At 46.2% G+C, this 11,422-nt stretch overlaps 1 protein-coding gene across 1 annotated transcript; it reads right to left on the reverse strand.

Annotated features, from left to right (window-relative positions):
• Positions 1 to 1,346: 1,346 nt before the first annotated feature.
• LOC119253962 (carboxylesterase 5A-like) lies at positions 1,347 to 11,257 on the reverse strand (the record flags this gene model as incomplete). The annotated part of the gene is made up of 6 exons (XM_037521182.1): positions 1,347 to 1,487; positions 3,364 to 3,468; positions 5,661 to 5,765; positions 7,186 to 7,339; positions 9,339 to 9,472; positions 11,119 to 11,257. Coding segments are annotated over 6 exons (778 nt in total), but the record flags the coding sequence as incomplete, so codon positions are not given.
• Between the last annotated feature and the right edge of the window lie 165 nt (positions 11,258 to 11,422).

Below are 11,422 nucleotides of genomic sequence, written 5' to 3' on the forward strand. Positions count from 1 at the left end.
TAAACACTACAACTATTTCCACACTAGCTGGGAGACTTAGAAAAGTCACTTTTGTTTCCCTGAGCCTCAAAACTGGACTAATACTGCCTGCTTGCCAGTCACAGCACAGATGGGAACACTCGGCAGGTAGAAGGCATACAGGACTGGCCACAGTGCTGTGGGGTGTTGGCTGCCATCAGCAGCACCAACCTTCTTCTTCCTTGCACAGACCCAAAATTAGTAACAGTGGTAGGATTTCCTACCATTCTACTCAAAGGGCTGCCCTCCTCCCAGGCGGAGTGCACTAAAATGGCTTACTTAGGCCAGTCTGTGATAGTGGCAGTGGTCTGGACAGGGGTTCTCAATTGCCTTCTTACAATAGGAGGAAAAAATTCCCACCCCCACTTAACTCCTAAACATTGCTGTCAGTCAAATTAATAATGGCAGATGTGCCTTTACAGCCTCATGAATGCGGGGTTTTGGTTCTAGAAGGCCACCGAGGACCCTGAACTGGACAGACCTCTGTGTTCCTTACCCTCCTTTCTCCAGCTTGAAAGGAGGCTTGTCAATTTGAATGAGCTTTGATGGCATTGCGAATTTAAGCACTCCGCTCTGCTGAGGGCCACTGAGAAAATTTGTTTTTGAACGTGGAGGGTCAAGAAAGTGGGGCTCCCTGTTAGCATTCAGGCCTCAGCTCAATGGCCCCTCCTCAGGTAAGTCTTTAGCGATTGCTTACTCTTCCCTAAAGCAACTCATTCTCCTGGGTTTACATTCTTCCTGACACTTGTCACTCTCTGGAATCATCTTTTCAACTTGGCTCTCTCTCTGAGAATGTAAACCAGCAGAAAGCAGGAACCGTGTCACCCGGCCACCGCCATAAGCTCAGTTTTTGCCAGAGCGCAGAGCACATAGTAGGTACTCAGTTCATCCTCATTGAATGAATGACATAAATCCATAATTTCAAACTTGCACAATCTTAGAGAACATTCTCAGGAGTCAAGGCCTCAACCAAGGGTGCACAAGAAAAGGTAAAGGCTGAACTTTTCCAAACCTAGATGAATTTCACCTTTGAAACTATAATCGTGCTTATTTGAAACAAGCACTTGTGATGTTCTGACCAAAGCTCTGGCCCAATCCTCTAACATTTTACGGACTCATTTTTCCACAAGCGTCTACAAGGAGATGGGGGTCCACTTGCTATGGCAGTCCCCATCCTCTGTCACCCACCTCAGAGAGAAAAGATGATCACTTAGCTGAGGGGCCTCAGCCCTCACAGTATTTGGTGTCACCTAAGGGGAACCCATCTGTGGAAGCAAACAACCACCTCACTCATTGGGAGAGACCAGAAGCACCACCAGAATCCTCACCATGGGCAGCAGAAAGCCACACTCATGGTTACTGACTCCGATGATAGAAGGAACTGGATGGAATTGTTTCTGAGTCATTAGATCTAGAGGCTCCTCAGGAAAGAAAAATCCATCAACCACTCGAGTGAACGACTTGGTTTTCTGAAATAAGAAGGGAAAAATTGACAGCTGTTTCTCTTTACAAATTCCACTGTCCCCAACCCCTAGCCAGGCTGAGGCAAGTGGTCAAAGTGCAGTAAGAAAAGAAAATAAGCCATCCCAGTGCAGAGTGCCCCTGGGCCAGCCCCCTGGAGCAAAGGTACTCAACTTTTTTGAGCCTTGGTTTCCTCATCTTCTAACTGGGTAAGAACAGTAGTTACCTAAGAAAAATAGTAGACTTGCATAGTGGTTCTCAAAGTGGGCCTCCAGGACTTGTGGCGGCAGCATCATCATCAGGAAACTTACCAGAAATGCAAATTCTCAGGTTCCATCCCAGACCGCCTGAATCCAGAACTCCAGGGGTGCAGCCCAACCATCTTGTTTTAACAAGCCTGCCAGGAGATTCTCATGAATGCTCAAGTGTGGGAATCACTGACTAAATGCAACAGGCAGAGTGGGGAGCAGAGGGATGGCTAGTGGGGGTGTGGGAAGCTCGTCCTGAGACGTCCATGTGCCTTGGATCTAGCTGGATATTTCTTAGGTCTGAGGAAGCAACACCTGGCTCTCATCCTGGTTTTTCAAGATGTTGAGAGTGGGTCAGAAGGGAAGACACAAAACAGCTGTCTTGCGACATCAGATCAAGGACTGTTACCCATTTTTTGGATGTGAGCACAGCTCATGCCAAATAACTAACAAACATGGAAATCTGACAGATAATGACCTTGATGATTCGAGGACAATCAGAAGCTCCAAGATTGGAAAGGACATAAAAGCTCATCCAGTTCAATGATTCATCCTGTGATTGAAATTTGCCAGTGGTCATGTAGACCCTGCTTGAATACGTCCAGAGTGAGTGTCTCACTCTCTTCTAATGGAGCCTGTGTTTTTCAGACAACTGGGTTTTTAGGAAGGCCTTGGTTATACATTCAAAGTGGTTTCCTAACAGAACTTCGAGCTCTGACCTTGATGTTAGCTTCTGGTAGCATGTGGAGCAAGGATGGTCCCATCTCTGTCCATGAGATGCCTTCAGTGACCTACAGACTTTGAATTTTAGTGGCTCTTCAGGCTAAGCAGCACCCCTGGCCCATCAAGTTCTTGAATTACCTAGTGTTGGAGCGGCTGCGTAGTAAGCAGAAGGGCCTTGACCCGAGTCTCTAAGGCATGAAACACATGTGTCTCGGAGGAAACCTCTGAGTGACGGACTGGTGTTAAGAGCCTGGAAAGTGACTGCGTGGAGTCGGGCTTCTACATCTCCACAGCCTGAGATTAAAATGGAGAGATCCTGTGCAGTAAGCAGAAGGCCTTGACCTGAGTCCTAAGGCATGTGAAAACACATGTGTCTTGGAGGAAAACCTCTGGGGACAGGACTTGGTGTTGAGAGCCTGGAAGTGAACTGTGTACATCTCCACATTGACATAATGAGCGAACTTCCCAGTCAGGCTAGGAGGCGATAAGATTATGTGTGTGAGAACTAACCGCCTGGTATCCTACTGTCTGAAGTAAATAGATAATAGTAAGAAAATAGACTAATTACGTGTTATCATTATGTGGTATGCTTGATGTTACACCTGCTACAATTAAAATAGTATATAATAAACACTAAGACAATAAAGATTTGCTGCATGCTGGACATGACAGTCCCCCATGTCTAATTTCCTTCACCGTCGCGGGTCAGGGTCGGACTCACTAGAAGTCCACATATAAGGATTCTGCCTTCTACATGGGCAGACATTATTTTTTAATAGTAATGTCAGGCATTACTATGAATCACTAATCCTAGCTTCCAAGTCTCAAGCCTAAGGAAATAAGAGAGAAGTAGGATTTGCCTTCAGCTCCCTTCAAAGGGCCAGCCTGCCCCAAGCCCTCCCCTGCTCTTTACCTGGCTGATGTTGAGCAGCTCCTCAGACGATTTTGCCCTCAGGCACTGCAGCAAGGCAGGGGAGTCTGAGGCCTTGCAACCACAGGCATCTGCAATCATCTGCAACTATTTCCAGAAAAGGACCAGGTCAAAGCTGGGTACTGAAAAGCTCCAAAAAAGTGAAATTTGGAAAGAGTACTTAATCCAGCCACAGGCTGCTCTGCCTGCTGCCCCCTCACCACCTTGTGCCTAGAATGGGATGTACCCATCAAGGACAGACGGACTGGTGTTCTCCATACTCGCTCACCTGAACCTCTTTGTCATCTTTGCTAATTGTCAGAGCTGGGGGAGGTGCTGTGGCAGTCTGTGGGCTGGGACAGAGTCAAGGTTCTGGGTTCCAGAAAGGCCAGTCTGGCACCAGTCCCCCAGGAGATGAGAAACTCAACTCTGGGCTGCTATATGGAGTTAGGAGGCCCAAGAGTAAGGAATAGCTTTGCAAGCTTCTTAACTGCCAGTTGAGGCATGCCTCTAGTCAGTCTTGGCCTGTCAGTTCTCTGAAACCTCTCTTTCACCCCCAGCCTGGAAAGCCCTAGAAGTCTTTTTTTCCATCTCTATGCCAATTCTACTAATTTTGGCCCACCTCCTACTTCTCTCAGAATGACAAGGGGTTGAGCACAGCACTGTGAAGTTATCTGCAGCCTCTGCAGCACAAGTTTGATTCCTGGCCAGGGAGCTACCCACATAGTGCAGCAGACCTCTCCTGTCTCCCTTGCTGCTCCCTTCAGCAATGTATTTCAGTAGATTTGCCTGTTCTGCTCCCCACTTTGTCTCCAGTGAATCCTCTCACCACCTCCTTCTGCACCTCTGGCCTACACCCCAGTTCTTGTGTGCATAAATAAATCAATCTTTTAAAAAAGAAAAAGACATTTGTTTAAAAAAAAAGTACTTTCAAACCACTGCAGTTTTCCTCCTCTTAACTCTTCTTGCCCAAGGATCCTCACCTTCTCTACCCAGCCCTTTGCAAAATGCCTGCTCACCCCGACATTGAACTTTGCACATGTGCAGATCCTGTCCCTTCAAAGTGGTGGCCCTTAGTCTTCTGGGCGTCATAGATGCTCTAAGCAGCCCATGAAAGCTATAGACCTTCTCCCTGGGAAAATGGGACACACAGAGAATCTGCATACAAGGAGTTCAAGGAGCACCTTCCGAACACACGGACTGCAGGTTAAAAATACTTGGCATGAAACATTATTGTTGTCTTGAGCTAGTTTTCTACTTATAAATTCAGAGGTCATAGCAGAACTGAGAAAACATTGTGAACTCAATATGCATGTGGTGAATGAACAAATATGAGCACAAACCAGAAGTTGATATATCGTGTTACCAAAATCAATAATCCCTGTGTATTGAGGTTATTTTTACAATCTTATAACTCTGCTTCTGTTTTTGTTCTTAGTGCGGGGTTTGTATTTTCTAGAGGATATTTAAGAAAATACACCACTAAAATGTACAATACCCGGGCTCCACAGTCTAATGTTTATTTAATATTCATCAACTGCAACAGCATATCCCTTAACTCAAACATTAAGTAAACATTTACGGTTGCCTAAAATAACCAAGGCATTATGCTGGGACATGAAAGATAGAGACCTCAGGATCCAGGTCCTCACTATCTGGCAGAGTGCTAAGACAAGAGGACAGATGACAAATATCTGGGTATATGTCCTATCTCCCCACATGATCTTGTGCCAGACAACATTAATCAGTCATAGTGTTATTCCCACTGAGCTGTAAATAGCCTCAGAATCTTTCTTAACATAGTAGTCTAGGAGGTGAAGCAGAGTAAGTATAGGAGATGAATTTTATATAAACAGGGGACTAAGTTATATATCATAAGCAAAGGATATAGTTAAGGTGGAAAAATGATCACGGTACACACATGTATGCACACACCCACAAGTAAACACACATGCATAAACACACAAAACACACACATTTGCACACACCCACATACACACAAACCCAGATACTCACATTCACACATATGCATATGCAGTCACATGATATTCATAACACTCACACGCATACACTTTCACACGTATGCATATGCACACATGCACTCACAGCCATGTACACCAGCAATATTGCATTATGTAGCTGCACCCACTTCCTACTGAACCAGGTCTTCCATGGTAGCCTCTCTGGGCCAGCATCAGATTCTTTGACCATGGTTAGCAAGTACAGGGAAGCACGTGGTCTATGCACAGATGATCAAATTCTTTCCTGAGAACAAACTGAAAGGGTAACAGTGAACCTACATCCTTACTCCTAGCATCATCAGCAGCCTTCAGGTAAGGGATGATGGCCACTCCACTCTCCATGATGGCTTTGTGGAATAAGCCAGTGGTCAGTGGGGACAGAAGCTGGAGAGAGAACACAGGAGATGCGAAGTTATTTATGGGGCTGGCTCCCCATCACACACACCGCCCATTCCTTTTTGGAAAAAACTTTTCTAGGAAGCTCTAAGCTCGGGGGGGGGCAAAAAAATCTGGTTTGGGGGTTAGAGCTGTCAAGGGGTTTGGGCAAGTTATTGAACCTCTCCAAGTCCTGATTCCTTATAAACTTGAAGTTCATGAGCACCAGCTCTGTCATTTCTTAGCTGGGGAAGCACAAGCAAGATGCTTATTACTTCTAAGCATCCCCTTTAGGGGAGCAATACGCTGAAATAGAACCTATTACTGAACCTATATACTGAAACTGAACCTATCTCCTGGACTTGTGAGGAGCAGGAGAAGCTTAAATATAGAAGGTTTTGTACAGTGTTCGTTTGAATAAGAGCTCATGAAATGGTGGCTATCATCACATATATAAAGTGAGTTACTATAATCCCTTTATTGCATTAATTTGAAGATATAAAAAAATACTTTGTCAAGGGCTACACAGCAGAAGTTCTCTTAACCCATCTCGTGTAGCTCATTTCTGTGATTATATGTTAACTGGTGTCCTCTATAGCCATTTTCCAGGACCTCTGTACATTTCTATTATCATCCATTTCCTGCCAAGAGTTAAGTGTGTTTGCTTCCGAACTTGTTTTTTCAGCTACACTTACTACAGTAATTATATAATGGGTGAAATACCATGGGAATGAATGGAGTGTGCATGTGAAAAAAAAAATGTTTGGGGGAAACAAAGCCTTGATAAAGGCAAGTAGTGAAAAAATACTGCTGTCAAATTAGATGTGAACAAGTAAGAGTAAAGTGTGCAGAGGGAAATAAAACACTCCATGAGCACTTCACAGCCTACTTTTAGGCATCTTGAAGTTCATGCTCACTGGAAAGAAACTAAAACTGCAATTTGAGGGCAATGAATTCTTTAGGAGGTTTCTGCATGCAAATGCATGTTGGCCCTCCAGCCAGCGACAAACTGAAATGACAAGGCCCTAAATCAAACCACTGGTGAAGGAATGTGCATTTTATGTTTTAAGTAAAACCAAAATGATTACATGAATCATTTGTTATTTTATGCTTTTAGCTTAGTTTTCTATTAGACAAGTAATTACCAGTTCTGGTATTGGATACCAGGGCTCCAATTTATAAATATAAATGATTTTTTTCTCCTGTTATTACAATGTGACCTTGGGCGATTCAGTTAAACTTCCCAGGACAGCTCTAGTCCATGAAATGAGACTGAGCCCCTAACTCACAATGTGAGTCTCTCTGGAGATCACAGATCTAAGAGTGTTTGTTCAACTCGAAAGCACCAATTTGATGTCAGGGATTCATCATGTGTATTTTTTAACCTGCCCCACTGAGATTAGTTCAGGCCCCAAAGAGGAGCACTCACAAGGCCAGAAACACTAATGGCTCCCGCTGACTCGCCAAAGATGGTCACGGAGAGTGGGTCCCCTCCAAAGAGGTTGATGTTCTTCTGGACCCAGGTAAGGGCAGCCACCTGGTCCAGGAAGGCCCAGTTCCCTGGAGCATGCTGGTCCCCTGTGCTGGGGGTGAAAGGCAGGGTGAGAATGCCCAGTGAGCCACTGACATTGGGGGTGAGGCTGTGGGAGGGTGTCAGGGCATCACCAGCATCCTATAGGGAAGAGAGGTAAATTGGAAGTTTGGGGGAGCTAGAAAACCAGGCTGGGTTCTCACCCTCTGCTGAGATTTGGATTTCTCTGAAAAGTTGATGAATGCTAAGCAGCCAGGAGGAAAAAGCACAGCCTGGCAGGAGAAATTGCAGGATATTCATAGGTTCCCCTGAATCAATGGATCCAGAAGAGCCCTGTTCTTGGCAGTTGGGCTGCACCAGGGAGCAAGGCCTCCCTGTGCACAGAAGTTTCATGATCTGGACACTTATGATCCCGGGTGGCCTTGAGCAAGTCAATGAACCTGCTTTACCACAATGTTCTCTTGTCTAGAATGGGCTAATCCTGGTGCCTAATTTGAGTGGTGGTTGTGAAGGCTGATGGTGCCAGGCACACAATAAGCCCTATGTCCACATCAACGATCACTAGTCAGTCAATCACCACCCTGATTCACTCCTATGGTCTGCATTAAGACTGCACAGTAGCCTCCCAGTCAAACTCCCCATCTGCAGCCTGGACACCCTTAGCCCCGCCTTCACTCTACTCTCCAGAGCACAGCCTGGCTTTCAAAGTCTCTGCCAATCAGACCTGCCCTCACTTTCTAAATCCATGTCCTACTGTGTCCTCATTTGCCTGCCAGATATTGGAAACAATTTTTGGAAACCTTTCTGCCAAAGGGATCTGTTGCAGTCTACCACTGTACACAATCGCTAGGTGTAATTGCTCTGGTCACGGTACCTCTCTCAGTCCTCCTTGTCTTCACTGAAGCCCCGGAGCCATCTCCCAGTGCTCCAGGACCGCATGTTGCTACATTTCCTTGCAAGTTCCCAGCTTTTGCTCTGGCAGCAGTCTTTGCAAAGTATGATCTCTCCCAACCCAACCTTGTCTTTCGGGTGCAGCTGGAATGCCACCTCTCCCATGAAGCCTCCCTGATTTCTTGCAGCTCTCTCAGTCTCGCAGTCCCACTGCCTCGCAATCTCAGGGCATTAAACTGCCCTGCCTGGTGGCATGAGTACTGGTGCTGCTGCATTAGCTTCCCCATGACACTAAGAGTTTCTCAAGGTCAGATCCATATTAGCATCACTGCTAAATTCCCCGCTGTGACAAACAGCAGCCTGCCCTCTTGACTCATTCATGCCTTCCACCATATTCTTGGTAGGATACCAGAATTGTCAAGAGCCTCGGCTCTGTTCTGTGAGCTCTGAGAAGCTGCTTCCCCTCTCTGTACCTCCATGTTTCAACTGTAAAGTGGGACTAGCAACAGTGTGCTTCCAGGAAGACTATTCTGAGGGTGAGCTGGAATAATGCATGGTGAGTGCCTGCACCCTACCTGGCTCACAGTGAACGCCCAAAGCATGTGAGATGTTATTGGACAGAAGGAAGTCAGCACAAAGAATCATTTTTCTCAGGGAGCATTCGGGGAGCCTCGAGATGGGGCCCACGCTACACTCCTGACTGCTCCCACAATACAACTGGGCTACATGTCTCCATTCCCCTTGGAGTTGGTGTGGCCTTTGCGTTCTGCCACAGGATGTGAAGAGAAGTGATGAGTGCAACCTTCAGGCTGACCCCGGAAGGCCTCCCTGGCATGACTCCATGCTCTCATTCCAATGCAGAGGGCCTGGAGCCCTGGAGAAGAGCAGAGCCACAAGGGGGAAGGAGCCCGGGTCCCTGATTGACTATGTGGAAGGATATCTGTCAATCAGGAACACTCCATTGGACTTTACTTGAATGAGAAAGAGATTTTCATCTGAAAAGTTACTAAGATTGGGGGGGTTCACCTGTGATAACTAAGTAACTTGGGCCAAGTTGGTTCAATGGCACGAAGGCTCCTTTCTCCTGTGGTGACTGGACACTGAATCTCCTATGGCTACTACACAGCTGCTCCCGGGAGATCAGGGGGTCAATCACTTACTTAAAGAAGCCAAATATTCCCAGCCGATACTGGATAGTCACAACCAGAACGTCCTCGAAGGCAGCCAGGGCAGACCCGTCGAAGATGGAGGCTGAGCCAGTCTCGAAGGCGCCCCCGGGAAACCACACCATGACCTAAAAGGGAGGAGAAAATGCTCCAGTCGGCCCTTGGGGCACCCACACCCCCTCCCAAGCAAGAAATTCTTTCTTTAGAGAAATATAAATCACGTTCCTGTCTAAACAGCATCAGAAGTTTTGTGTTTTGAAGATGGTCCAGGTTAAGCATGTAGGTTCTGTAACCTGAATACCTGTGTTTGATTCCCAGCTCTGCCACTGACTGGCTGCGTGACCCTGGGCAGATTACTTAACCCCTCTGGAGCTAGTTTTTCCCATCTGTAAGACGTGAAGAATGAAATATCTCACTTACGAGGTTATCATGAGGTTTAAAAAGATTCTGCATCTAAAGCTCATGGGCAATATCGGCACATTTCAAGCGTTCAAGAAGTGTTAACAGAATATCATGAGACTTGTGACTCACAGGAAGATGGAAGTCACTGGCAGCCATGTATGAGAACTGAAGTTGCTTAGGATGTTTTAATCTAAGGCTTTTTTCCCCTACCTACAGAGAGAAAGGGAGGTGAGAAGAGGAAAAAAAGGAAGAGATGTGTAGATGTAGATATTTTAATATATTGATTAGAACAATTGGTTAATTAGGGTCTTATATTGGGAAGTGGTAGGAAAAGAGAAGAAAACCACTGAGGGAGGGGCCTCCCCGGTGGCGCAGTGGTTGAGCGCTGAGTTGCGAAGCTGCCCGCAGCCTCTGCAAGCGCGGTTCGATCCCCGCTTCTCCCCGGCCACTGGAGGAGGGGCCACTGGAGGAGGGTCCCACATGGCGCACAGACTTCTCCTGCCACCTGCTGCTCCCCTCAGCAGTGTACTTCGGTCCTTCTGCCTGCTCTGCTCCCCGCTCTGGCTCTGGTGAATTCTCTCACCCTTCCGCGCTTCTGACTGTACCCAGTGTTTATATAAATAAAAAAAAAAAAAGGAAAAGAAAAAAGAGTAGAGGGAAAGTTAAAAAAAAAGAAAGAAAGAAAGAAAAGAAAACCACTGAGGGAAAGTAGGAGCTGACAAAAGCTTTGGCTTTGGCAGCAGGTTCTGTCACTTACTACAAGTGTGACAAGGAGCAGGACACTATGCCTTCCCCATGCTTCATCCTTTATGTCTGTAGAATGGGTCCAATAATCTTTACCCACTGGGTTATTGAGGGAGTTAAATGAAATAGCATGTTGTGTTGGGCAGGTAGTCAGTGCTCATAGATGCTGCTGATGTGATAAAATAAAGCCACTGTCCCATTGTAGTGTGTTTTAGTGTGACTAAAAACTCACTGGTGGGATATACTTTTTGCACTCACTTCTTTTTCACTCTCTTCTATAAGGATCTTCATTGCAAACAGGAAAACTGGAGGATGCAATATACTCTTTAAAAGGGGGATTTCTCAAACAATAATAATCAGTCTTTTGTAACAGTGTTTTTTCTGAGTTTACAGGTCATCAAATGCTTCAGGAGAGACAAAACAAAATAAAAATCAAAGGGGAAGTCATCGCCAATAAGGAGGCAACAGGAAAAGAAGATCAGGTGAATCTGTCCTTATGACTTTTAAAAAGCTTATTGATGTGTCCAGTAATACATTTCCCTCATACAAAAAGGGACCAGGTCAGATTCCAGACACCCAGACAACACAACCTGCTGGCTGGAGACCCCAACATGACGGGTAGCCTTACAGGGAGCTTGGAGTCAGAGTCTGCATGGGCAGGCACGTAGATGTTAAGGTACAGGCAGTCTTCTGACACTTCCAGTTTGGGGTAATGCACCTTGAGTATGTTTTCATCTGTGATCAGCCAGTCTGCGTTCTGGAAGCACCTTGGAAAAGGGAAGGAGAGACCCCAGAGGTGCTGTCAGCCAACTTGCTTAGGAGTCAGTTCTTGTGACAGCCAGAGGGGAGGCCTGGACTTTCCCTGTGCCTGAGCCGAAGAGGTTTATGGGAGCTATTGGATCGGTGCAAAGTCTAATCATGCCTCATCCTCC

The sequence above is a fragment of the Talpa occidentalis genome, unplaced genomic scaffold, assembly GCF_014898055.3.
Source record: "Talpa occidentalis isolate TD23 unplaced genomic scaffold, MPIMG_talOcc4v2.1 talOcc4.2497, whole genome shotgun sequence".
Taxonomy (NCBI): domain Eukaryota; kingdom Metazoa; phylum Chordata; class Mammalia; order Eulipotyphla; family Talpidae; genus Talpa; species Talpa occidentalis.